We start from the raw sequence: 27,322 nt of genomic DNA on the forward strand, positions 1-27,322 counted from the left end.
TGCATGGTTGCCTTTCTTTCCTGCATGGCTGCTGTAGGTTAGGGTTAGGGTTAGGGTTAGGGTTAGGGTTAGGGTTAGGGTTAGGGTTAGGGTTAGGGTGTGAGTTCCAGGAGTGTGGGTATCCAATAACAGCCTGCCCTTTGAATTAGGTTGCAGGGCTGATAATTGAAGCATAGCCCCTGAATGATGGGTTGGACCAGTATGACCGAGTTCCATTCTCTGGACCACTCACAATCGACAGGGACCTCTGACTTTCCACCAGCTCTAGTTCCCAGCAGCTCTGGGTGGGCTTGGTGGAATCTCCTCAACAGCAACCATTCCCTGAACTTGTGCAGCCCCGGGGGAAGGGGTTTCATTTAGTTTTGCAATTCTGATCTGTGGGTATGGCTTCCTAGAATATATGTGAGAGGGATTCTGATGTTATCAATATAGCTTAATGAGAAAGTGCTGACACTGGTTCGCAACGTCTGCCTTGGGCACAGGCTAGAGAGATGGCAGTATGTGTGCCATATCTTTGCTTTTGTTTTAATACTCTGTGTTTCCAAAAACAAGTTCACATGTGTTAATACTTCTTTGATTCCCCCCTCATCCAGCAGAAAACCCTGAGAGGCTTTCTTGTCCCCATTTAACGCATCGGGAAACTGAAGTTTCCAAGGTTTGTGTCTTGTCACAAGTGAATGAGGAACCGGGACTAAAACCTGGGTTTCCTGCTTCCCAGGTTTACTTTCCTTCCTCTTCACCGAATTGAATGGCATTATAGGGAAGGACTTGGACTTGCCTACAGTACATACCAGGGCCCTGGGAGTGGGGCCTGTGCCCACATGCCCACATGCCCATGGCTCCATTCCTTCCATGTCAGTTCTTGCCATTCCCTTTTCTGCCTGGCAACCCTGAAACCGCAGACTCCTAGTAGGCGTGGTGGCCCATGCGCCCACTTGCTTGCAGTGGGGAATGGGGATGGGGAAGGGAGAAACTCTCAGCTAACTGCACAGCCCATGTTACTTGGAGGAACTGAGCCAGTTACATGTGCAGCATTTGTGCAGCTGCAGAATATCCCCCAAGGAGCAGGGCTCAGGAAAGGGTCTGAAATTATTCATGCTGGGACAGAGAAGGCCAGCCTAATTTGGTGTGCAGCACAGGAAGGGCCCAGGTTGGGGTTTCCTGAGCTTGAGCCAGGGGAAGCAGGCTTCCCAAACAGCAGCAGGATCCAGGTTTAATAAAGAGAAGAGCCCTTGGCTCTCAAGATAGGTGAGCTGCTGACATCACTGTCCCCAGCTCGCAGACTTTCATGGGGCTATTACTGATGATTCTGAACCAGAAGTAGGTAGATTTTTTTCCTAGTCCTGCCCGGATAGGTGACTTCTGCAGATCCCCACCAGTCAGGGAAGCTAGGGCTGGTTATCTGGGATTGTCTAACCTGCTAGCTGTGATTTGCACGGTGGAAAGGTCTGGTCAGGCCCTCCCTCTCCCATTCCCCGCCAAGATGCCTCAGTGGCTGGGGCTCAGCTTCTCACCTCCCAGTTGCCTTCCGTCCTTCCTCCCTGGGCCCAGCCCTTCCTCTTGCAGGCTCCTCCCTGATGGCCACTTAGACCCCGCCCCCAAGCCTGGCCCCTCTGCCTGTGGCCTACAGCTAGCCAGAGGACTGAGGCTGCACAAGGACTTCTCCAGGCTGGGTGGCATATCACCGTGTGGTCGGCTGGGGCTGGCCCGGATGCCCCTTGCAGCACAGCTGTTCCAAGCTCTGGGTGATATGGGGCTGAGAACTGGGTGGGGACAGCCTAGGCTGTTCACAGGAATGTCCGGCTCTCAGGAAACCAGGGGTGGAGGGCCCAGGGAGGAAAGGAGATGTGAAGGCTCAGATACAGGATTTCTCTTGGTTTTGCGAAGGCTTCTGGCAGCCGAATCCCAGGTCCCCTGCTTAGAGATCCTTCTCCTTTAAAACATGGATACAAATGATGCCTCGTTCATAAAAGCCTTCCCCGGCTCCTGGCTATGAGCTTCTAGCACTAAGTCACATCACAGAGTGTCAACCCTCTGTTACATGTCCATTTCCTCCACTAGACTGTAGGCTCCTTGAGGGCAGAACCATGCCCAACTCATCTCTGACTTCCTAGCCTTGAACACAGGCCTGGCATGTATTGGGTGTTGAATGAATGAGTGAATAAATGACTCTTACTTGCCCCTGTCCTACAGGAAGCTTGGTCCTGTGCCAGTGAGGGCTGGCGTGAACCAGGCAGATAATTGCAGTTGGGAACAGGAGGATGGTGTGTGGGTCTGCTGGGTGTCCCTGGACAGATACGTGCAGGGTTGCAACCACTCTCTTCACCCCCATTAGACCATGGTGACCTTTCCTGGACCCTCAGGATGGCTGGTCTGATGCTGCACTGGCTCTGGCTGGTCCAGGAGGGATGGGACGATCTACTTCCTTGAATACCCATCCAGCGAGTCTGCCCACTAGCAGAAAAGAGCCCCCCTCTGGTCACCTCTCACACTTATGACCCTGGGGGTGGGGGTGGGTTGATTGTCCAGAGGTTAGAGTCTGGTCAATAGAAACAAATCTTCAAGAGTCCAGCATTCCTTAGAGGCAAATGCCAATCCTAACTGGGCACTGGCTACAGGGCCCTTGCTTGCCAGCTCTGCGCCACCCTCGCCCTAGCTTAGCAGGGCCAGGAGAGTGGAGGGGGTGCTTGAGAAATTAGTGGGACCAACCCTTGGGGCATGCCCCAGACAGAATGTTATAGGGAGGATGTGTAGAGAAAGAGCCCTGCTCTCGGCTCTGAATGCTGCCGTGAGCCCCCAAACCCACCCCTGATTATCACTTGCTCTTAGGCCTTTGTTTGGGCTGATCCCTGGAGCCAGTATATGCTTTGCCCTTTGCTGTGCTAACTATGATTGACTAACAAGACAGCCCAGGTATAACCTCCTCCAGGAAGCCTTCCCCAAACCCTTGTCAGTGCTCCTCAGTGCCCCATCTGTACCTTGGCCCCCACCCGTGGATGCCCTTGTCGCCTCCCTTACTCAGCTGCATTTCATTGTGGCAGGGATCGTGTTGCCTTGATTTCTGTCTCTCTAGTGCCTGGCACATAGTGAGCATTCAGAGAACATTAGCTGAATGACTGACTGAATGAATGAATGAATGTACGGATGAACTATAAATAAATGAACTATGCTCCCAGGATGGTCACTGCAGTTCTTCACTGGTGTCCCCTGCAAAAATCAAATCAAAGAGATCTTTCCTAACCTGAAGGAGCAGAACAAAAAAATTGAAAGCATAGATGGCTTTTGACTTAAAATTTTCCTCCTGTAAGTCTTTTCCAGCTGGTACTTGATGCTATTTGTCTGTATTATGGTATTATAGCCCAAGAGCCATATATACAGGGTTTGACAAAAGTAGGTTTAAAGAGACATTTCAGATAAAGAGCCCAGCCAGGACCTGCTCTGACCGCACAGTCCAAGTGCCAACATAAAGGGGAAGGTCTAACAGAGTCACCTGTTGAGGGAAGAGGGTCAGAGCTGAGGTCTCATTTATAATCAGGGTCCCTAGGGTGGACAGATTACAAAATGTCCCCGTATCCATACTCTTTGCAATGTGACTTATAGCTCATTCTTTCAAAAGACAGTTTATTTTCCCACATCTTGATTCTGGGCTGGCCTTGTAACTTGCTTTGGTCAACAGAACGTGGCAGAGGTAACCTTGTTCCAGCTCCAAGCTTGGGCCTCAAAAACCCCTGCATGCTCTGCTGTCTCTCCTGGACTCTGTCTAGCTCCATGTGAACAAGCAGGGGCTAGCGTCCTGGAAGAGGCCAGAGAGGTAGGCCAGTTGCCCTGTCACTCCAGCTGATAGGCAACCGACCCCCAGAAGCATAGCCATCCAACCCACACACAGCTGCGCCCCCATACATGTGGGAGCACAGCTGAGAGCAGAACTGCCCAGCTAAGCCAGGTCTAAACTGCCAGCCTGCAGAATTGGAGCGAGCTCAGCGGTTGTTTTCCATCTCTCGGTTTGGTTTGGTTGCGTTTGTAAGGCACCTTTATTGAGATGATAAACAGCTGATACAATCCTCCTCCTCCTCATGGTTTACCAAGCACTTTCACAGACATGAGCTAATTCAATTCCCAACATCACCTATGAAAGAGATAGCATCTCCCTTTTGCAGATGACAAAACCAATATTCTGAGAGGTTCCGACTTGCTCTCCATCAAGCAACCAGCTCACAGTTCTCCACTTTCAATTTGCAAATTACTCCAGTCCCAGCCCATGGCCCCCAGACAGTCTCACCATCCTGCCCCGCAGGCCCCCACTCCTTCTCCAACCTTGCAAACCTTGCCCATTGCCTCGGGCAGTGGCCCTGCCCGTTCAAGCATTAGACTAGACTATGACATTAGCCGCTTCCCACCCCGACATGCTGCGACAGACATCGTATCACACCAACACGACCAGGGGAAACAGGCCAGAGGGCACAGAGGCGCCACCATATGGGTTAGTGCGGCCCCGCAGGCACACAGCTTGGCAAGTGGTGCGGAGGCCGGCCATGCCCCGAGGTACAGGCTCAGTCTGTACCATCCCATAGAGTTGTGTGAGCGAAGGAGACTAAACAGAGACCCCACCTTTTCCAGGCTCCCACACATACTCATGAGCCGAAGGACTGAAGAAGGCACGGTGAAGGGGCTGTCAAGATTCACCCGCTGCACGGTGCCCGCTCCCTCCATCATGTCCCCCGATGCAGAAGGCACAGCTGCCCCTCGCCCCCCCTCCCTGCCCCACCACTCACCGACAGCGGGGGGGTGCCCTCATCCTCCACGGTGACCACCAGGTGGTAGAAGCTCTGGCGCTCGCGGTCGGGCGGCGCGGGCCGCGTGGAGATCTCACCGCTGATGCGGTCCATGCGGAACGTCACGTCGTCATTGCCCTCAGTGATGTAGTAGGACAAAACGCTGTTGATCCCGATGTCACGGTCGGTAGCTCTCACCTGGACCACAGCAGTGCCCCCGCCCACGTTCTGGGAGGAGAGCAGGAAAGTGGTCACTCTGGATTCAATGGGGGCAAAATCTAGCACCTGGCTCCTGGAAGCGCAAGGGCCTCACCCAGACCTCCAGAAAGCTTTGCTGTCTACGCTGGGGCCACGAGGAGGAGGATGGCGGTGAGCATTCTGTGGACACCTACTGTATGCTGGGTCAATGACTTCCCTCTACAACCCTACGTGTCAGGTCCTGGTGTCATCCCATTTACAGATGAGAAAACTGAGGTGCAGGTAAGGAATGTGCGCAAGTCACACAGCCAGTCAGTGGCAGAGCCAGGGTCTGAACTGCGGGAGGCTGGCCTCTAAACCCCGTGCCACCCTGCCTTCTTAAACTTTCAACCTGGCATGATACCCAGCAATACCGGGGCAAAAGTTCTCTGGGAGGGGCTCAATTGTAGGACTGAATAATTAATGAGTTGATTTATTTAAAAACAGCTCTGCCAGGGTAAACCTGTTTGCTATTGGTGGTGGAAGGCCACTTTCTTCTTTCCCTACCCTCTCCTCTCCTCCTCACTGCTACCACAAAAAGATATTGCACCCCAGGCCCTAGCCCAGGGGTTAGTACTAGAATTATGAATAAGCCACTATTCCCATCCCTGAGATCTGAGAGACCCGTGGGCCAGGCAGCCACGTAAACAGGTGCTTCGTAGTCGGCTCATGCTCACTACCTACCCTGGATGTCTGTCTGTACGGGTGCTGAAGCTGCCCTCACCTCATTCACGCTGACATTATATCCAAAGGGGCTCTCGATCACTGGGGGGTTGTCATTGACGTCCAGGATGGTCACCTGCAGGATGTGGTCCTTCTTCCGTGGAGGGGTGCCACGGTCAGATGCCACAACCTACGAGGAAGGGGATGACTGAAGTCAGGGCTAAAGGGTGGAGATAGGATCAGGAATATGGAGTCCAAAAGGACTGTCTACTCAGTGGGGAGGGCTGGGAGGGCAGACGGACTCACTGGTCCACCCTTGACCCCAGAGCAGGGGCCCATCTGCTCTGGACTCTTCCTAAGGCTTTTGCATTGTGCCCCATGCTGCAAACAATTTTTGCCCAGTTCTTGTCCGACCTGGGACCCTCATTTGCAATCTGACTCGGGTGTGCCCAGTCTTCACCTCCCAATCTACCCGAATGTATTCTGGGCTGTGCCAGCCCCTGACCATGACCCCGGGCCTGAAACCAGATCCAGGGCTCCTGCCTTTAGCTTCAAAGGCCCCTGTTCCTTGCACTTAAATTTGAACTCTGGTAAACAGAGAAAGAGCCTCAGATAATCTCTGAAGCAGTCCTAACACAGACTGAGCCTGCCCCTGGGAGCTGTGATGCTTCCCAGGAGCCTGCAGGGCAGAAGTGCTCCAGGGGCACAGGCTCCTGCAGAAGCATATCCCTGGGGTCTCTGGAGACCCCTCAGGAAACATGCGAGCCACAGCAATACAGCAATAACAGTGGCCTTCATGGCTCCTCACCTCAGCAGAGGCAGGCCAGGCAGGGGTTTTCCTGCCCACTGCACAAGAGGGGAAACTGAGGCCCAGAGTGAACAACTTGCCCAAGTTTCACACTGTGTTTGTGGAAGAGTTGGGGCTCTTTCAGGCTTTCTCTCCTTGCTCTCACAGCAGGAACGGACTCCTCTGCTGCTTCTTGCTCTGGCTCAAGTCCCCTCCCAGGATCCCCTCTCCCGGACTGGCCTCACTCATGCTCTTGGCTCTGAGGTGCTACCTGCCCCATGGTACTTGGTGACAGCAGGGAAGCTGCCTACTAGGATATTCTGATGGGCTGATCGCTCTCCTGGATGGTCAACAGTGACCCTTACAGGGCTGATCCCCACCTTGAGGATATAGTGGTCCAGCTCTTCTCTGTCCAGGGGCCTGGCCACAAACACTTCGCCAATGGAGTCATTGGTGGTGACAATCTCGAAGGCCCCAGCGATGTTGCCTGAGGCCAGGGAGAAGACCACCTGTCAGGGAGAAGAGAGTGTGAGTGGCAAGGAAGCGGGGAGGACAGGCTTCCAGGTCAGGCCAAGGGCACTCCCCTGACCAGCTGGGTCTCTGCTCAGCAAGGGTGTTTGAGAAGAGAGTGTGTTTTGTAGAAGCAGTTATGTCCATTGAAATGGGGGTGGCAGGCCCACCGCCTGTACAGGTTCCTGGGCGGTGTGTGAGCACACTGGCCAGGGGGCCAGGAGGCAGCTGTGAGTTCCACAGCATGGACTTTCCCAGGGTGGGGACTGGGAGGGAAGTACTGACACTTCTGGAGACCCTGTGAGGAGCGGGCACATGCCCTAGTGCAACATGGACTCTGGCTCTCACAACAGCCCTGTCACAAGGAGCTGAGCCCTGGCTGGCCATTGGGGTCCATGTTCATCCAACTCAGGCAGGACCGACCACCTGCACAGCTCTGCCTCCTTCTCCTGACCATGGACTGGGATGAGGGCGGGTAGTCCTGCTTGGGACTGGGCAGAGCCTGGGTGACCCCTGCTTCCTGCTCAGTGATGGGGTAGCTTAGATGGTCCCCTCCAACTGAGGGTCCATAGGAATCCCCTACTGAGAGAGCTGCTCCTGGCTATTTCACTTGATGCCCACCTGCCCATTGCTGCCAGCGTCAGGGTCCCGGGCCTTGACAGTGGCCACACGCTGGCCCACGGGGCAGTCCTCCGGCACGCTGACAGCCGAGTCGGAGGTGAAGTCAAACCGGGGGCTGTTGTCATTCTCATCCAGCACAGTGATGTAGACCTAGGGGGTGAATGTTACTAGAGACCTCCCTTCCCCTCCTTCTCCCCAGCCCCAAACACCAGGGTCCCACCGTGGGTCCACTGGGGACCAGACCTCCACTTGGTCTGGAATATCAGCTACCTTTCAGAGCCCCCCTAGGCCACTCCTTACGTCCCATGAAGGCCCTGAGCACATTTTTTCTAGGAGTCTGGTGGGGGAAGGCTGCTCACACTCAAATGCTGGCGCTGGGACAGCAGGGAAGGGGCCTGGGAGAACTGGAAGGTAGGGGCCCTGACTGAAGGGGATGGAGGCTACTCAGCTCCAAGTCCACGAGGGAGTGCCAGACTGGCTCTGGCTAGCTTCCTGCTTTTCAAGAGGAACTAGGAATACAGATTTGTGTGTGTGTGGAATTAGGTGGTAATTAATAAAAATTATGTGCAGGCTGGCTACAGCACATCTGGCAGCCAGACAGTGCCCAAAAGCCTCTTCGTTAGCACATCTGGATTAGCGGGAAGGAAACAGGGCACAGGAAGAGGGAAGCCGCAGGTGGTCTCTGTGGGGAGGGGGCAGATGGGGAAGAGAGAGGAATTTCCAACTACCAAATAAAAACTAGGAACATGCACACTGCATGCAAAGAGCATGTTGTTCAGTGTCTAGAGTTCACGCTTCTCTGCAGGGTCTGGATAGCGAGCTGGAGAGAAGGCCCTGCTGTGGGTGTAGCCTCCAGCTCATGGTGGCCAACGGCCACTGGCCATGAGGCCAGAATGGCAGGTGCCCCTTAGATTCACTGATGAGGGGGTCGAGGTAGGGCAGGAGGCAGCTTAGATTTTAGGAATCCCAGTCCAGGCTTCCTCCCCAGGTCAGACCCCATCTCCTTCCTTGGACCTGGGGCTCTGGGGCTCCTAGGCCTGCCTGCTGCCTTGCCACCCTTGGGACCCCACAGGGAGCCTGTAGAACCTCACACCCTGCTGAGGAGATTTATTTCATCCTTCCTCATAAGGAAGTTTTCCTCTTCTTCTCGGTCCTAGCCGTGCTCCCCTATCTTTAGGCAGCTTTAAAAACCACAGGGCGCCCTGGCCGGTGTGGTTCAGTTGGTTGGGTGTCGTCCCATGCACAGAAAGGTTGCCGGTTCAATTCCAGGTCAAGGCACATGCCCAGGCTGTGGGTTCGATCCTGGTAGGGGGTGTGTAGGAGGCAGCTGATTGATGTTTCACAATGTTTCTCTCTCCCTCCCTCTCCCTTCCTTTCTCTCTCAAAATAATAAAAAAATCTTAATAAAAAAACCACCGAAAAAACCCCACCCCAACCAAAACCACAAAGCAACAAGCCCAGGCTTCGCAGCAGGACCAACACAACCACTTCCAGTTACTGGCTGTGCGATTTTGGAAAAAGTTATTTAACCTCTCTGATTTTCCATTTTCTCAGCTGAAAATAGGAACGAGAACACCTACAGCACCAGGATGCTGGGGGGAATAAATGAGCAGGCAAAAAGTTAAGGGGTAGTTCCTGTCCTGCTTCCTGCCTGGCAGAGAGGCATGATCTCACTCTCCAAGACTCTGCTCATCCATCATGAATTTTGGTTAGGAAGTTCCATGAGGTCCTGGAGCCCCAGTGTGCTCACCTGTGAAATGGGCATAACAATGCCCACTACACTCTTCTCAGGGCAAAAACAAGCAAGGCCCCAGTGCTCTGACCCTTCCCAAACTCTCCCACTCGGGTTAAGGTCTTGTTTGTGCTCCCCACGCTTCCTCCCACTACAAGACCTTTGCACTTGCTGTTTCCTCTGCCTGCAATGCTCTTGTTTCTTGGCTACGTAAACTCCTATGCTTGCTGGGGATCTCCACTTGAGTCACTTCCTCAGGGAAGCCCTTCTTGATTTCCCTGACATACTATTATCGGCTCTCTCTCATGGCATACGTTTGTTGGTGTGATAATTTGACCAGTGTCCTTTCTTCTAATGCTTGTGAAGGCAGAGGCTGTGTCTGATTTTGGTTGTACCCTGAGCCCAGCCCAGAGCCTGGCCCACAGTAAGTGCTCCCTCTATGATTACTGCTCTGATGATCATGATGGTATTTGTGAGGTTCTCCCAGTATCAGGGAATCGGCCTCGGTAGATGAGGAAAGACAGTTGCAAGGTCTATGGGAATGAGACATGGGTCTGTGTTCCCATCCAGGACCTCTTGGTCCAAATCTCCCTACCCTACCCCTGGAGGCCTAAGGGTATTATACTCAAGAACTCTTACAGCAGAGCCCCTGCCCCCAGTCTGCCCCTTCCTGCTGCCTCCCCACTCCTCCTGGGGCCTACAGGGGCTCCTGGTGCCAGGGAGGAGTCAGGTATAGGTAAGCTGTGGTTTGGGGTTCCGGCCTCACAGAGGAAATGGTAGCACTACTAAAAGCCCCTCAGCCTGCCTCCACCCTCGCATCTCCAACAAGACTGGGGCTAACAGGGCTGGAGTATCTGAGGCAGTGGCCCAGGGAGCCTCTGAGAAGGAGCCAGGGGTGGGCAAAGGGGTGGAGGTTCTGCCTGGAAGAGGGTGATGTGGCTGTGGAAATACAGCGGCGTGCACAGAAATGCGTGCTCCAAAAGGCCCTTGCCAGCCTGTGCACAGGAAGCGGGTGGCTAGCCCAGGAAGGGGCTTCGGCAGCCTCATGCCAGCTCTTACCAGTCTCCACCTGTCCTCCGCTCCCGGACCTCTCATGACAGCAAGGGTGAGGAACAGCTGACCCATTTTACAGATGAAGCTGCCGAGGCCCAGAGAAAGGGCCCACGAGACCTTTCTGAGTCTTGGCTCCTGTGGCTGGGAGGGCTAGGAGCTGCAGGACACAGGGCACCTGCCCACTGCCCACCACTGAGGGCTCTGCTCACTGGCTGCCCTCTGGGACCCCTGAGGGGGTTGAGGAGAACTGAGTAGGTGTAGTGCTGCTTGTGGCCTCACTCATTCCCAGGCTGGGCCCATGGATGGAGGGGGCTTTGGGGTGCAGCCAAGCCACAACCAGGGTCACTGGCACCGGGCCCCTCCAGGGAGCCATGGGGTAGAAGACCCCAAGCAGCTGCACTGGGCTCTTAGCCTGGGTACTCGGTTGGCTCTTATCCCTTTAGGCTGATGTAACAGGGACTTGGTGAGGAGTGAAAATGTGGCTGTAACCAAGGCTGATGCTGAGCGGGACACCTTCTGTGGCCTACAGATGGCCTCAGACCAGACTGGCTGATGCCCAAGCCAAACTGATGGCTACATGTTCTCATTCTCACTGCAGGATGCCCTGTCAGTGGACTCCTCCTTGGGGACCCACTTCCATTTCATCCCCAGCCTGCCTTTCCCACCTCTCCCATCCTCCTAGGAACCTCTGGCCTCAGGGGTCACCCTCCCCGAAGTGCTCTCAGCACATGGTCTTCCCTGCCTTTATTGAGAGTCCTGAGGGCAGTGACTCACACCATGACCATTGCTGTCCTTGCCCAGCACTCCCCAGGCCCTGGCACTGGCTGCTCCACCTCACATGCACTGTAGTAAAACCCGCCTCTTACACCAGCCCCCAAGATGCCAGTCCCATCACACTGCTCCCCAAGAGTAGTTTATGAAGAGCTTCCTATCCACTGTCTCCTCTACTATCTTCCTCACATCCCCTAAAGAAGGCAGGGCTGCTGCCTGATCCTCATTTTAGACCCAAGGAAAGGAAGCACAGAGAGGTTGAACCACTTGACTATATCACACAGCCGGTAAGGGGCAGAGCTGGGCTGAGGCCTCAGTGTGCCTTTCATTGTGTGCTCCACCTACTCCTTGTCAGTGCACCCTTTACCCCGGGGTCCCATGGAGGCTCAGCAGGACATGGAGGGCAGACAGGGAAGAGCTGGACACAGGTACATGCCCTGCCCAAGAAGGACCTGGACTCAAGTGAGAGTAGATGAATTGGGACGGCTGTAAAGGGTCTGAGCAGGGACCCACTGTACGTGTCCTCTCTCCAGGGGAACGCACCACTTAGGACCCGAGGCAGCACTGGCCACATCCAATAGCACAGGGGAGAGTCCCAGTCCATAGGCTACTCACCTTCTGTAGGCAGAAACGGCAGGAGGAGGCAAGGGAGAGAAAAGGCAAAGATGCAGGTGGTTAGCAGTCAGTTCTTCCAACCCCTTTTTAAGCAGTGGTATGTTGAGGATCCCCCCCTCCCCATCTGAGGTCTCAACCTGGCCAGGCTTCCCCAGAAGGTGTGGCATGACTGGCCACAATGCTGCCCCTGGGCTATCAAAACCCTCGCCTTCTGCCTTGGCCTACATGCTGGGTGGCTGGTGAAGATGTGGGTTTTGGGGTGCTTTGGGGTGGTGATGAGCTGCACTCTGGGGTTCTCACCCGGGGACCCACTCACCACAGTAGAGTCTACTTTGGGGCCGCCGTCGTCTGCTATCACCGTCAAAGTATAGAAGTCACCTTTCTCCCGGTCCACCAGGCCCTTGACTGTAATCACACCCTGCAGGGAGGGGTCCAGATGGGAAAGTGACAACATTGTACCCACCAAGCAGAGCCTGTCCCACCCCCAAGCAGTCCCATGCTCTGGCCAAAGCAGACGCCTCACTAATCCTGAATGTTCTGCCCACCATGCCACCTCCACATCCCTCCCTCTGCCTGACATAACTTTTCTGTGAGGCTCGGTAGGTTGAAATCCTGCTGCTCTCAGTCCCACTCAGACACCAGCTCTTCCATGTAGGCTTCCCGCTTCCCCAGCCAGGTATGATCACTCTTACTGGGCCCTCGAGATGCCCCATTAAATCTCTACTGTAGCTTTGTCCACATCTTCCCTTGTGTGCCCTGATTCGTATCCTTGGTTATTCCTACTTCTGCCCCTAGCCTGAGAACTCTCTGAGGGCTGGGAAGGGTTTTGTTCATCTTTGCATTCCCAATCTGCCCAGGAAAAGGTCTGATATGTTGCAGCGATTCTTACCATGCCTATTTTCAAAGAAAGGATTCTTATAAAACACACACACATGCACGCACACACTAAAGTGAAGATAAGAGAGTAAGAACCAGGCAGTAAATAAGACAGAGCTGCACCAGACACCTAACTAAAACTAGCTATTGCAACGAAGCACAAAACTTATTTGGAGCTTCCTAACAGCCAAGGTAAAAAGGGAAACACAATGACCTGAATAGCTTTTCAGTGTCTAGTAATAAGGACACCAGGTTGCCTAGGTATAAACTTTATCTTAACCCTAAATATTAAAACGGATGTATTACAGGGATGTTTATCTCGAAGATATTTTACAACAAGGAGGAGAATGCCATGCATATAGAAGGAGCTTAAGAAATGTTGGTTAACTTTAGAGGGGTTGAGCGCCCTGCTCCTAGGAGAGCACTTGCTGTGCCTGCCCCAGCCTCCCTCACCGTGTAGGCGTCTATCTTGAAGAGAGCTTTGGCCTGGGCGCTGGTGTAGGCGTCAAAGCGATAGGTGATCTGGTTGATGTTGTCGATGGAGTAGGCCTGGACCCGCACAATCTCGGTGCCCAGGGCCAGGTTCTCCATGATGGCAGCCTCATAGGAAGCATTGGAGAACTGCACGTCCTCATCCAGCTCGTTGAGTAGAGTGATATAGACGCTGCAGAAGCCCTGGTTGAAGGGGGGTGCCTGATCGGTGGCGGACACATTCATCAGGTAGCTAGTCTTGGTCTCGTAGTCCAGGTAATCCACAGTGATGATAAGCCCTGTGCTCTCGTCAATCTCGAACTTCCCCTCTGCACCCGACAGGATGCGGTAGCTCACCAGGCCACCATCCCCTGCAGGAGGATGCGAGAGGCTGTGCAATCCCAGATGGGGCTGGGGCTTCCCTGTGGCTTCCCAGCTGCCTACAGCACACCCGATGCTGTCCCCGAGGGACAGGGTGAGGAGCTGCGGCTGGCCTACCCAGGGTGCACTGCTCCCTCCTGTAGGCTGAATCATCCGGAGGGGTGCAGCAGAGGACAGTCAAGGTCTATGTGGGCGGCAAGGCCCAGCACATACTGTTGACCCCCTCTGGGGCCTGGTCTGGGCATGAGAGATATGCCAGAGGGGTTTTGCTTCTGGAGCTTCAAAATTTAAGCTCAAGCACCAACCTTGGGTATTTGGACAAAGAGGGTGGGAAAATTAGTGATCTCTTGTAGTAAGGGTATTGATCTAAAAAGTGTTCAATCAACAGGGTATCATCCTGTTGATCGAACAGGAGGTGACCAAGTCTCCATTTGGTCCCCCGAGCCAAAGGGTTCCAGTGCCAGGGACACCTTCTCCTGTTACCCCAACTCCTTCACCCCAAATCCCTGGGTCTTGGAATATATCCTTCAACCAGAAGAGATGGAATTCCTTAGCTGAAGTCCACAGACTTACAGGGGAATGGCCATAAAACCATGCAGGAAATCCCAGCCTTCCTTGAAATTATTTGCAAAACTCTGAATGGATGTGCATTTTGGGGGGGAGGGACTCACAGTTTTTACTTGTTTCTCAAAGGGATTCCCAACTCAGAAAAGGTCATGAACCACTGGGCCACAGTGATGTGTGTGACCTGTACTGTATAAATGGGACAGCAGTCCACCTGAGAGTGTTCAGACTTATTTCTCCCTCTACTTCATCCTGTGCCCCAGGTTAGCTGGGGATGCTGACAGGGGTTGGGCTGGGCTGGGCTGGGAGCTAGCAGAACAGCTGACATGAAGGAAGCGCTGGAACTGGGAAACCAGGGGCAGCTCAGGGAGCCTCTCTGGGGGGCAGCAGATCCCCAGGAAAGAGCTCCTCCCTGGTCCAGACAGCCAGGCCCCAGGAAGAAGGCCACAGTGACCTGCCACGTTCTTCCTTTTGCACTGCTAACTGTGGCCACCTCTGAGCCCTCAGCAAGATCTTGGCACCTTCAGGGCAGACCACTATGCTGTAGAACAGGACACACTGCCCCTTGAGAGCCTGTGTGTTCCAGGCCCAGAGCAGAGCAGAGCAGAGGTGGCTGGAGGAGCCTCAAACTTGGGAGCTCTCCTCTTTCCATCCAGAGGCTGAGACAACTCCCTCCGACTCCAGCCTTCCTAGTCTTGGGCATCTGGTAAGGATGCCACCAAGACTGTCCCAGGAGCCCCTCCCTGGCCTGGGAGCCGCTGAATGGGGGAGCCTAAAGGGTCCTGAGGATGACAGGCCCTGCAGGAATAGAGGGATTTCTCTGGGGAGGGTCACTCTGGGGAATGGAACTCCTTGCTGTCCCTTGCGGGCCTCACCAGTGTCTCGGTCTGTGGCTTTAACAACGATGACTGAAGTGCCAATGCCCGCAGTCTCTCGGAGGGCCAGGCGGCTGTACTGCTGCTGCGTGAACACTGGGGCCTCGTCGTTGACGTCCTCCACGTACACTATCACCTGTAGGAACAGCCCAGAGGTGACGGTCAGGATGGGGGAGACTGGGAAGCCCAGAGCTGGCTCCCACGTGCCTGATGTATGGTCACTGCTCTCCTGGGCGACCTGGGATCTGGGAGGAGAGGACCTGGGGATGTCTGCGTGGTTATGGTGTCCCTCTACCTTGCACAGTACCCGGCACATGGCAGGTGCTCAAGCATCATTTAAGAAATGAGCCTTATCTTACTCTTGGCTCTCCTACTAGCCCTGTGGGAACCTGTGACTAATCTGTGTATCTTCTGGGCTGTCAAGTGTCTTAGTTATGAAACAGTAAGATTGATATAATAATTCAAACCCATGTCACTCTTAGGATTGTTATGAAGACAAAATGAGCCAGGCCCTGCAAAAATGCTTGCAAAGGTTTAAAGTGACCCTATTCAAATACCAGAATGTGTCTGGGAGAACAGACATAAAAGTGTTAATTATGGCTGGAGCAGAGGGTGTTATAGCTTAGACCCCGGTAGATCCTCAGGCACCTTCTCTGAGTGCTCTGACTGCCAGCACAGCACCTACCCAGACTGTTGGACCCCACATACCTGGAGAGCCAGAGTGCCTGGGAATTAAGACCCCTGGGACAGCCCTCAGCCAGACTGACTGACAGGCGAGCAGTATAGCTTCTCGGGTTTCCTGAGCCCTCTCCTTGCTGGTCCCATGACCCTTCCGGCTTTTTCTGGGGACACTTCCTATTAATCATTCACACCAATTCTTGTGTCAGGATTTGCTTCTGGGGACCTGGCCCAGGACAGTGGCTATTTCTGAACTGTGGGAATATGCATAATTTTCATTGTTGCTTATCCGCACTTTCTAATTTCCCTTTAATGAACCTATACATCTTGCATAACAAAAATAAAATAATTAAAAAGATGTTTATGGAGAGATGTTTACAGTTAGAGATCAGCACCCCTTCCCCTTCTTTTTGCCATCCCACCTGCCCCTGCCCCTCACACACACAGGAGCATGGGCTGTGCTCAGGACCAGTGTGGTGGGGAGGGGAGTTATAGCCACAGAGTACGCTGCTATTGGTACTCAAGGAGCTGTAGGGAGGCTCAGGGCTCCTGCTTTTCCAGATGGGGAAACAGAGGCCCAGAGATGGGGAGGGACTTGCCTAAGGCCTCATAGTAACTGAGGTGGCTGGAAAGAGAGGGTGGGTCCTTCTGGCTCCCAATCTCCCAACACTACTGCTCTTCACACTATGTTGGGGATAAGCCACCCCAGAACAGGAGAGAGACACCCTCCTTCTAGCTTAACAGAGCCAGGGTCAGCACACTTGCCAACAGGGCGGAGGGAGCAAATGAGGCAGGGCAGTGATGCGCAACAGACTTCACGCATGGTCACCGTGCTAATGGCAGGGCTGAGGCACAGATGACCTGAGAGCGTGAATACTTGGTTTCTGATTGACCACAGCCGCTGGGACCAGCCCTGGCTTCTATTCTGGGTTTAGCTGGGAATAAGCTGGAGAAGTGAAGGGGCTTCTGTTGTCATAAGCAGAAATAGTAGAGAACTCTGGGGGGTGGGACAGAGGGAGGGGGAGGAGAGGCATATGGGATAAAGGTTTCTCTATTTCTCTGCTCCTGGGGTTCCTGCAGTCCTGCTGTGTCATTACAATTTCATGTCCAGACACCCAGAACCCACTATGCAAACTAAAGTGCCCACCCCAGAGCACAGCTGTTCACAGCCGGAACCTTCTAAGTTTGGCTTCCCCAAGAATTTGGCTGGGGAGATTTGTGGGTGGGGTGGGTTTTGGGGGGAATTTGCGTGGATGGATTTCGGGAACTCTCTTTCCATAAACAGAAACTAATCATTCATCTTTCAAAACTGTGAGCCTTCCCCTTCCCGAGTCTGCTTATCCAAATGGCCTCGAGTCCAAGGGCTGAGGGGGAAAACTGGGCCAGTCCGATAGTATGATAAACGAGGAGGGAGGTGGCCTAGAGCCTGGGTGTGGCCCATCCTCCTCTGGCTGGCTGCATGCCACTCTCCTCTTGTTGGTTTCAGCCTTGTTTTTAGCAGCGGAGACAGGGGGCAAAATGGTGTGTGGTTTACAAACCTGAGAGAGACAGCTGTACAGGAAACACACAGGTCTGCCGAGCTCTTGCTGAGCAGGAGGGCTCAGCTACTGAGCTACCGTGCCCCCTGGAGAACCAGTCTCATTTTCCGTCCAGCGCTGTGCCCTCTGACAGGGACAGGGCAGGAAATGTACGTGTACGTGCATGTGTATGCACACACGTGCACGCTTGCCTGCAATGTGCACGGGAGTCCCTAGTTTCCACAAGGACTGTTTCGCTCCGTGCTCCCTGGCCCTTCCATCAGGGCTGTCCCTGGTCCCTGAAGCAGGACATGGACAATATGGATGGTCCTTGCAAACCATCTGCTGCTGCTGGGAAAATGAATCCCGGGCAAAGCTGAAGCCCCTGCATTGTCTTCAGAAAGGTCCTGGCTTTCCTGGGGCTCATTGTGTAGGGGCTGGGTACTACAAAGGTCACCAAGGGGGTAAGGCAGCAGTGGTCTGGGCTCTGAAGACCTTGTGTAAGGCAGCATAGGGCAGTGGTTAGGGAAACAGACCTGGGCTGCCTGCCTGCCACGAGGCCCAGCTCTACCTTCACTGCTGTGTGACCCTAAACACAATGGCTAGTCCCTTTTGGCCTCAATCTCCTCATCTATAAAATGGGTATAATAACAGTGCCTACTTCATAGGGCTGTTATGAGGACCAAATGAGCTCAAGTACATGAAGCACTTACTAAGTACTACGTGAGAGTTTATTATTCCTCAGAGTTCCTGGGGAGAGGAACAAAAGGAGGGTGGCCAAGCGGGTGCGGCTCTGAGTGTCCCGCTCCTGCACCCATCTGCACAGCCTGGCTCTGAGTTTACAGGGCACCTCGGGGCGCTGCATGCCATTCTGTTGAAAGAGATTGTAGCTAAAAAGGGTTTGCAGTCACAGTGCTGAGGCACTGGCAGGAACAAGCCTCGGAGGGAGGCGCTCAGCTGCTCCTGGGAGGGTAGGGGGCGAGGGAGCCACAAGGAGGGCTATGGTTAGGCAGCTTAAAGTCCAGGGAGCCAACCCAAGCTATGCTGACGTCACTCTGTGGCCTGAAGTGGGCCTCACAAAGGGCAGGCTCTGACGTGTGTTGATCATGTGAACAGGCAATTCACAGTCATGCAGGTGAGTATGTGGCCATGTGGGATTGCCCGAGAGCATATCAAGGTAACTGTGTTTCACCTTCAGTCACCAGGGCTCAGGGACTGTTCCAAGAAGCCCCAAGGTGTAACAACGCAAGGGGTCTGCCCAACTCAGCCATCTCCCCCCTCTCCCCCGGACAGATCTCACTGGGAGGGGCAGCCATAGGGACCCAGGTTTCCCTTCCATCTCTTCCAGGGGCTGAGTTTCCAAGGCAGGAGACAGGCCGAGGCTGAGTCACCTGCTTTCCAGCACTGCCGAGGGAGTGACGTGACCCCACGCAGGCCTCTGCTCATTGTTTCCAGCCTGGGGAAATAGCGCTGGAGATGGGCTGATAAGGAGAGCCATTCTGCTCCGCTCAGTTCTGGGTAAAAGTCCCTCCACCTGACTTTTCCCATCTCCCTCCTACTCTTCACCTCTGGGGTCTGACTCACTTTCCACTTGGCTCAGGGGAAGGGCTGTGAGCTGCTGAGTGTGCAGAGGGGGGAGGGTAGGGTGACCCTGAGAGGTCCTGTCAGTCATCTCCTGCACCCCCTTCCTGAATGCTGATCCTGCCCAAGGTCTCAGGAGCTTGACTGAAGCCCACAATGGCAAGCAGACCTCTGTCTCATGCTGCCCCGGCCTGGCAGGACTGGAGGGAGGGGCAGGAGAGGGCATAAATTGGCCCAGCCAGTGGGAATATCTGTGTGTTTATTTTTGACTATTCAGGAAGATGAAGGTGATTTGATTTTAGCTGCCTAAGGGAGAGGCCTGAGGTGAGTGAGGGTGGGCAGAAAAGAATGGAAGTAGTCACTGGGGTATTTGGGGACACTCTCAGTGGAAAGAGCACTGAACTTGGACTCAAAGGATATGGGCTCTGAGGTCCATCACTAATGCTTTTCTGTGCCTCAGTTCTTTTGTTTCTAAAATGAAGCTGGCAGCATCTACATCTCTAAGGTCAAACATGTGAGGTTTCCTTGGCTCACGCTAGAGCGCTGCATGGACATAGGGAGTTAGTATGGTAAGGACACCTCTTTCATCCCATCACTGACCCCCTTCCACATCTGGAGAAACTGAGGCTCAGAGCAAAATGCCACATCCAAGATCCCAGGCTGGGTACCCCTAGCACCAGGTGTCATTCAGACCCTAAATCATTAGCAGCCTTGCCCTGCCAGGCCCCAACTAGTGGCCATCTCCAGCCCAGCTATGGCCTTGGCCCAGCCCTGAGGTCAGTGTGGAAGGAGACGTGGGGCTTTGAGACCTGCTCACTGGCTATCTGAGAGCCCCCCAGCCTCACCCTGACGGAGCTCCGCATGGGGCCCAGGTCGTGGTTATAGGCCTCCACTATCAGCACGTGGGACGAGGCCTGCTCCCGGTCCAGGGGCTTGGGCCCTCGCATCAGGAGCCCATCGCTGACATGGATATGGAAGTTCTTGCCGTCGTTACCTGTGTGGAGAGACAGATGAGATGCGTGAGCTCTGTCCTAGAGCAGGATCCTCATGGGATTGTAAGGGTAAAGAAGGGGGCCCCAGCCCCCCCTTGCCGAATGCTGATCCTCCCCACAGGTCTCAGGAGCTTGGCTGAAGCCTACAATGGCAAGCAGGCCTCTGTCTCATGCTGCCCTGGCCTGGCAGGATTGGAGGGAGGGGTAGAAGTTTACTCTGTACCTTCCTTATGGGAAGCCTGGGGACCCCTGAGACCCCCATACCCAGAAGTGTCAGTGGATTCAATATTTCAGAGGGATCTGGGCACCACAGAAAGAGGAACCAAAACAGAATTCTCTGTGGGTGGTTGAAGCCAGGACTTGGTGGACATATCCGGGCTGGTCCAGTGCCCATTCCCATGTCTTGTGGTAACAGCACCAATTTTCCTCCGGGGATCCGCCCTCCCTCACTCTCAGTCCATGTGCTTTGTGACTCATTCTGAGGAGCTGAGGGCATTGCCCTAGTGTCCAATGCAATAGCAATTGGTTAAAGGATGGACACATGATATGTGTTGACTCAATGACACTCAATCTCTGGGGTGCTTGCTGCTGAAGGCTGTCCTGGTCCTCAAGACCCCCCCTGGAGCTTTAGGAGCAAAGCAGTCAAACGCAGCACCCTCACATCCAACTTGGTGCAAATGGCTGGACAATGTCCCTGGTCCTCACTCTGGCCTGCCCATGTGTACAGTACTTAGGGCTTCCTTGGCCTCACCTCCCAGGCCCCTGGTAGCCTAGAGAAGCTCTGCCAAGGGTGGAAGGGCCAGCCCCAGCAATCCTAGGACAACCCACTCACCATTAAGGATGCGGTACCATACAAGCCCAAACTCGCCCTCGTCAGCATCTGTGGCCATCAGCTGAGGAAGAATGATAGGTCAGTCCTTGAATTCCAGCCCACAGGGAAAGATGTTTGTGGAGTCCCTCTCCCTCCCTCCACCCCACCCCAGCCCAGCCCAGCCTGTCATGCCCAAACCTGTGGTTTCCCACAGAGGCTGGGGTGTGAAATAGGAGAGGGACATGTACATGTCTGTCTTTCTCATTCCCCACGAGGACACCTGACTGCTGATGCCTCCATGCTGCCCTGTCCATGGCAGGGGACCTGGCGGCTCTGTTCTCTGACCCCCTCCTGGCTCTTGGGGAGGAGAGGGAGAAGGTGGGTGATGGATCCAGGCTTGGCTAGGTCAGCCTTCTACCTCCAGTTCCCTCCTTCAGCCTTCTGAGCTCCCAGAAACCTCACCTAGGGTGGTGGATTGTGTGGCTGCTTCTTGACTGGGTGGCCGTGGCCAGGCCACACCTCTCTGGACCTCAGTGTTATCATCTGAAAAGGGGGGGAGGGGCTGGATGCGATGACTCCTCAGTCATCTGATGGACTTTGATAGCCCACGGAAGACCCCCACCATTTGGGGCTGTGCAGAGAATGCTTTTTTCGTCATCAAGGGCTAGGGCAGGAGGAAGAAGCTAAATACCCAAAACTGGGGCTCCAAAAAAGGGTTGGGCCCAGGCTCAGGTCTTAGGCAGAACCACAACTTCCCCTCTGTGTTGTTTCTGTGAGCTTGGGGGTCCTTGTGGAGAAGCTGCTTAAGACTAGGCTCTTAAGGAGACAGCTTGTTGCCAGGGAAGCTCTGGCTTCCGGGAAGAAAGAAGGTAGGGGGAGGAGCGTCTCTGTGCGGGTGTGTGTGTGGATATGTGTATGTGGGAGGGTGTGTGGGGGAGTGTGGGGGGTGGATGTGGGTGTGGGGGGAGTATGGGGAGTGTGGGGGTGGGAGGAGTGGGGGGGGTGGGAGATGTGTGTGTGTGTGGGAGGGTGTGTGGAGTGTGGGGGGTGGGAGGTATGTGTGGAGGTGTGCGTGTACGTGGGAGGGTGGTGGGGGGGGTGTGGGATGTTTGTGTGGGGAGGAGTGTGGGTGTGTAGGTGTGTGGGGGTATGTGGGGGGTGAGGGGAGAGCCACTGCCTGGAGGGTCTCCAAAGGCCCACCCATACCACCAGGAGCACAGCTTTGGCTGTCCCTCCATCTTAGGCTTTCTGCTCTGTGATTTCTTTGACCTTTGAAAATGCCTCTTACCCCTCACTTACACCATCAAAGGGAAAGTACTTTTCTGGGAATTTGAGGGAGAAGCCTGGAAGGTGAGAGGCACAGGGACGCAGGAGGGGTGAAGGGGCCTCAGGGGCTACCAGGGCCCACCTCACTGCCTGTTCCCTGCCCTCTGCGAGCCCCTCTCCCTGGTAACCTGGAAGCTGGCAGGCACTGAATAGGGACCCGCTAGCTGCTGCAGATCATACCATTCAAACATCCAGTGGGGGAAGGTGAGAGCCACAGGGCGGAAGAGTCATTGAAACCTTCCCCGTGTCCCCCCCAGCGCCTCTGCCCCTCCAGAGGGCTCTAAGGAGACGGCTGGAGTGAAGCCCTGGGAACGCTCAGGAACAGAGCTCCCCTCTCCCTTTCCCTCTCCCAACCCAGTTGCCATCCCGACCCTCTTGGATGTCCCCTCCCCCAAGGCAGGGCCCAAACTCTTCCAGACAAAGCCAGGTCTAGCAGGAGAGTGAAGGGAGAGGGCCTATTCTGCCCAGCCTGGCTGACTGAGGAACCCAGGGCACTGCAGAGCCCAGGGCAGGTTGGAGTCGCAGGTGGCGCTGGGGTCTCCTTGGGTCTCCTTTGGGCAGCTGAGAAGACCATCCACCCAGATTGGGACTGCTAAGGGCTGGCTCTGAGGTCAGTGCCTGGGGGACTGCAGGAGGAGGCCTGGTGAGGCAAGTGGGGTACTCTGGGGGAGGTGAAGGTGTACTCAGCCCTGGGGACCCCCTCTGCTTTTGTGGAGAGTGGAAGGCCTAATAAGGGGCAGCGGCTAGCCAGAGACCACATAGCAACAAGTGCTCTGAGGTCAGTCCCTTAGATCTAGGAAAGAAGGTTCTAGACTAAGCTTACAGAGCTATGTCCAGAGCAGGGCCTGTCAGGGTGCCCTGGACTCCAGGAGTATGGGAGAGACTTCACCTGCCCTCAGGAAGATTCCTAGCCTTGGTCTGGCGGAGGCCTCCTTTTTCTGGAAAGCCAGCTGGGCTGTTGTCAGAGGGGGCGTCAAGGGGCCTGGCAATTGGCCTAGTGTGTGTTCCAGGGAGGGTGGCTTCATGTTCTCAAGCACGTTGGAAGCAAGAGATTCCAAGATTACTCTGACACTAATTATAACCTCATGTATCCTTTTATTAAAGTGCTTCCCAAGGACTGAAGCCAGGACCTGCTTTGCTGACCTGATAAGGTCTCCAGGTCCACGTGAAGGCCTCGGAATAACAGTAGGATTGGTAGGAGCGAGACTTCTCCTGCTTCTGACTGCACTTTTCTTACTCTCAGCCAAGCATAGCCCAGGGTGGAATAGAGGGACAGCCAGTTTTTTTCCCATGGGAGATGGCAGTGGGCACTCCTCCCTGCTCAGATTCAAGGAAGGGCCAACCCATGTGTGGCTGCCTGGCCAGAGCACTCTCCAGGCGATGCCTGTAAGGCGGAGGCCCTGGGCAGCTAGACGGGCATCAGAGTTTCCAGCTGGGAGCTGGGAGGGGGCTTATTCTTCCTGGAAATGCTGGAAGGAGTGATGGTAGGGAGTGGGTGGGGGTGGGGTGTGCACTGGATACCCTTATTTGGCCGGGCACAGGGCAAGGCTGCAGGCAGGAAGGAGGCTGGGCACAAAGAGCCTGGAGTTAGGTCCCAAGGCTGCCGGTGAGTGCCTGGGGTGGGCGCTGGCGGTGGGGGTTGGGAGGCTGGAGAGGGCTGGCCCTCTCCGCTGCCTGCTGACATGGACTCTGCAGCCACCTGCAGCACCTCCTGCTGGGTGTAGGTGCAGGAACATGACTGTGAGTTAGACTAGCTGTAAGTTGGGGAAAGAAGGGAAATCTGCTATTTCTAGGCTCACAGAAGTCTCCAAGGCAAAGAGAAATAAATGATTATTATTGGCCCATCCTTGGGGTTTCCTGTCCTATGTTTGTAGAAATCAAAGATCACAAATGCTGGCTCACAAGGCTGGATGTAGCCACCTGTGTGTTTTGTTTGGCTCGCTGTACTGTTTAAAATATTTGAAAATTCATTCCAAAGATTCTGGAATCGAATTTGTTTGGTCTTTGCAGTGTTTTCTCCCTTCTTCCCTCTCTCTCAATCTCATGTTAACCAAATTTGAATTAGTTGCCAACATTTAAACATCAGGAAAGTTTGCCTTAAAGAACAGATTTCTAGCTTCTTTTGGGAAGTTGGAAGGGCCAACTGCACTGGGCCTGTCTCTGGCCTCCCATCAGCCTGGCCCAGGCCCCTGCACCTCCTAGAGAGCGTCCTCCAGGTAGACCTGCCCACCTGTCTTTTTTGGCCACATGTTATCCACCAGCTTGGCTCTGTGAGCATTTTTATTTGTAACCAAAAGCTGAGCCTCATCTACAAGGGCCATCTGCTGTGCTCCCTCTAGTGGGATGATCTTAAGTGATAACAGGTGACTGGTGTTGGTGTGGGGTTTGAGCCCCATCTTGTCAACTCTGTTGTTCTCTGTGGGTTATTTTACACCTGTTCTCGGAGCAGCTCAGTGAACCCTAGGAGAGGGTGAGAGCCAGAGGGTTGGCAAGGCTGCGGGAGTCAGGAAACCTGGTTCTGGCCTTTACTTAGTCACTGGCTCACAGTGTATCCTTGGGCTTAGTCTACCATTATTGGGCCTCAATTCATCACTTGTCATGGGAACAGCTTGGACTGTCTGGGGAAGCACCATCAGGATGCCTGTGGGGCCAGGCAGGTGGTATAAGGTATGCGAAGGCCTGTGGAAGCGCGGTGAGCTGGGGGCCAGCACCCTGTCTAAAGGAGGCAGCTGCTGCTCAGCCCCAGCAACTGGGTGCCAGGCACAATTGGCCTCATGTTGCCAGTGTTGAAATTTGAAAATTTCGAGATGACAGACGTTCAGATATTTATGTGACATCTCTTGTGTTTTTGTTTGTTTGTGGTTTTTAACCACAATTTAAATTTATAAAAATACTGCAAGAACCAAACGAAACACACTGGTGGGCCCTTAGTTTGCAGCCTTGGCATCAGATAATTGCTAGGGTCCTTGCCAGCTCCAGCATCCCATAATCCAGGTCTCATCCCTGCTGACAGAGCAAGTTATTGATAGAGTTGGTCTTAGATCCCAGGTTTTCAGGGCTAAGACTCTATTGTAATTCATGAGAACTGATTATAAAATTCCCAGCTCCTCCACTGCAGATGGGCAGGGAGACACAGCAGGAAGAGGACCTGAGTTCAGGCCCAGCTCCATCGCTTTTCTGCTGTGTGACCTTAGCCTTGGCACCCCTGTAAGCCTCACTGTTCTAACCTGTAAAATGGCTGCGATGACATATGCTGCTGGTTTAGCAGTCCTTGGGTCCAGCTGATTTGTCTCTGAGCTTCTGTCCCATTCCTGTTGCAGAAGCCATGAGCACAGAGGGCCCCAGCCCCCTCACAACTCCTGGCACTCTGGGGAGCCCTGTGGAGGCAGTGGACCTCCTGCCCATGCTCATTGCCTTGGCCTGCATCTTCCTCCTGCTGGCCTCCTGTCTGCTGTTCATGACCATCTGCAAACCAACCGCGCTGGACCCCTGCAGCCAGGCTCGCGAGTGCATGCCCCACCACCCCGGGAGCCCCAGCGAGCCCCGGCTCCGGCTCTGGAAGCGCCTGGGCTCCCTGCGCGGCTCCCTGCACAGCTCCCGTTGTGGTCGGCCTGTACCTCGCCGCTCCCTGCGGGACCACGATGCCAACCGTGACTGGGACTCTACAGAATCTACCAAGATGTGACAGACTGTTCCCGCCACCCAGGATCTACCCTCGCACCCTCCTCCCTCGGACACAGGCTGGCACCACAGGCTGCAGGAAGACAGCAGCCCAAACACTTAGTGTGCCCAGGCCCCTGGCCTTTCCCAGAGAAGCTGCTGGAAGTACAGCTCCTCTCTGTAGACCCTCTCGCTGCTGCCTTTGGAGAGACTACTGGCCAGGCGTGGAGAAGCAGCAGCTATCTGGACCCTTGACTGAGCTCTGGAGAGTACAGCCTGGCAGCCCCGGTTTCCTCTCTGGTAACCAGGCACTGACCACATCCAGGGAGCAGGGCCCCTGCTTCCTAACAGAAGCCATGCCTACCCCTCAGTGCCAAACCCAGCCTGCATTTCAGTGCTAGCTGCCAAATGACCAAGGGTTCCCTCCAGCCAAGCGAAAATTCAGCCCACACTGAGGACAAGGTACTGTCTTCCCTCGGGGCCAACAAAGGGCCCAAGGCAAAAGGGAACCTAGAGACTCCTCTGGGGTTTCCTGGGCCCTGTCAGCCTTGACCTAGTAATCCCTGGGAGCAGCCAGCACCCTCTGGTGGATCCGATGCCTGGGTGCCTGCTGGGAGGAGGCTCAAGTGAGACTCCCAATACTGACTAGCCAATTGCGATCTTGGCTGCCCCCTCTTCAATGCACCCACATCATGATGGACGAGGAAGGGGCTGCGAATGGGTTAGGATCTCCCTGCGGAGGCCAGGCCCAGCTCTGTGTCATAGCAGCAGAAGGCTCTGTCAGCAGCCCAAGGTGATGCAACCTGGGCTCTGAGGACATGTCAGAGTGGCTCCACACCTCACCCCGTGAAGGGGGTGGCCTCCCTTAGGTGGGAGGGTCCAGATTTCTCCAGGACAGCTAGTGAGGCTTCAAGCCTGGGCCACACTAGGGGTTCTATCTTTTTGGTGACTGGCTACCTGTCAAAGCAGTCACACTGGAGGTGGGCTTCTCAGAGTCCCTAACTCTTCACCTCTCCCCACAAAGCCAGGGCTCTATACTTTGGATGGCTCCCACACTTGGAGAGTGGGTAGAGGGGATCTGAGCTGATGGCCAGGGTCATCTTGTGCTCGGCCATGGGGCTGCCCACCTCACCGTGCTATGACCCACAGTACAGCTGGCCAGGTCTTCTCAAAGAATGAGCGCTTGTTTCCCTACTCCCAGCTCCCAAACCATCACTGCTCCCTAATGCTGGCTGGCTAGAGCCAGAGGTCCTCAGTCTGGTGTTCAGTGCCCTCTGGGAACTGGCTCTGAACTATCTTTCCAGCCTTATCTTGACCCGGGACACCAGGCAACCTGAGCTACCTGTCCTTCCGGGGCTGTGCCTTATGCTTCACAATGCACCCCCTCGGTGAAGCCCTCTGCTCTCCAGCTGAAAGCCACCTCCTGCCTGCAACTGCCCCTCCTCTGTGCATCCCTGGGAGGGAGGATGGTGACCACGTGCTCTTGGCAGTATGGGTCATCCTTGTCTATGTCTTCTCCCTCCTATGAGCCTGGGAGCTTGCAGAGGGTGAGACTGTGTCCAGCTCCTGACTCTGCCCCACCAGTTGGGGCACAGAAATGTGAGGCTGGTTACTGAGTGAAGGTACGCCCCCCCCCCCCCCCCCAAGCTTAAGCAGCCCTCTCCTTCCCTCAAATGCCCCTGGAGAGCTCCTCTCTCTCCAAGCATTCCTTGCTGAAGAGGCTCGCTGTGCCTTTCTTCCAGGTTAATATTATGTCAAAGAGTGAGTCCTGCTTGGCCAGAAACTTACTTTCAGGAGAAATCACTAGTGCCTAGATTTCTCCCTGAGAA

At 54.7% G+C, this 27,322-nt stretch overlaps 2 protein-coding genes across 5 annotated transcripts in view; one reads left to right on the forward strand and one right to left on the reverse strand.

Annotated features, from left to right (window-relative positions):
* CDH23 (cadherin related 23) overlaps nucleotides 1-27,322 on the reverse strand; it is a 338,466-nt gene that overhangs the window by 60,163 nt on the left and 250,981 nt on the right. For all 4 annotated transcript variants that reach the window (XM_087824365.1, XM_087824361.1, XM_087824363.1 and 1 more), the window contains 10 exons: nucleotides 20,529-20,589; nucleotides 19,550-19,698; nucleotides 14,929-15,064; nucleotides 13,091-13,479; nucleotides 12,078-12,179; nucleotides 11,762-11,764; nucleotides 7,591-7,740; nucleotides 6,840-6,968; nucleotides 5,734-5,862; nucleotides 4,773-5,000 (listed from right to left, as the gene is read on the reverse strand). In XM_087824365.1, coding sequence (XP_087680491.1) covers nucleotides 4,773-5,000; nucleotides 5,734-5,862; nucleotides 6,840-6,968; nucleotides 7,591-7,740; nucleotides 11,762-11,764; nucleotides 12,078-12,179; nucleotides 13,091-13,479; nucleotides 14,929-15,064; nucleotides 19,550-19,698; nucleotides 20,529-20,589 — 1,476 coding nt within the window. The remainder of the gene's footprint in view (nucleotides 1-4,772; nucleotides 5,001-5,733; nucleotides 5,863-6,839; nucleotides 6,969-7,590; nucleotides 7,741-11,761; nucleotides 11,765-12,077; nucleotides 12,180-13,090; nucleotides 13,480-14,928; nucleotides 15,065-19,549; nucleotides 19,699-20,528; nucleotides 20,590-27,322) is intronic.
* C14H10orf105 (chromosome 14 C10orf105 homolog) lies at nucleotides 22,946-25,544 on the forward strand. The gene is made up of 2 exons (XM_016224098.2): nucleotides 22,946-23,027; nucleotides 25,154-25,544. Exon 2 carries the CDS (start codon nucleotides 25,159-25,161, stop codon nucleotides 25,516-25,518), a length of 360 nt encoding a protein of 119 aa, XP_016079584.1. The 5' UTR covers nucleotides 22,946-23,027; nucleotides 25,154-25,158; the 3' UTR covers nucleotides 25,519-25,544.

This window comes from Miniopterus natalensis, chromosome 14 (assembly GCF_054644295.1).
Source record: "Miniopterus natalensis isolate mMinNat1 chromosome 14, mMinNat1.hap1, whole genome shotgun sequence".
Taxonomy (NCBI): domain Eukaryota; kingdom Metazoa; phylum Chordata; class Mammalia; order Chiroptera; family Miniopteridae; genus Miniopterus; species Miniopterus natalensis.

What these genes read in the sequence shown, in the direction of transcription:
- C14H10orf105 (XM_016224098.2), top strand. Translation starts at nt 25,159, where the DNA reads ATGAGCACAGAGGGCCCCAGCCCCCTCACAACTCCTGGCACTCTGGGG.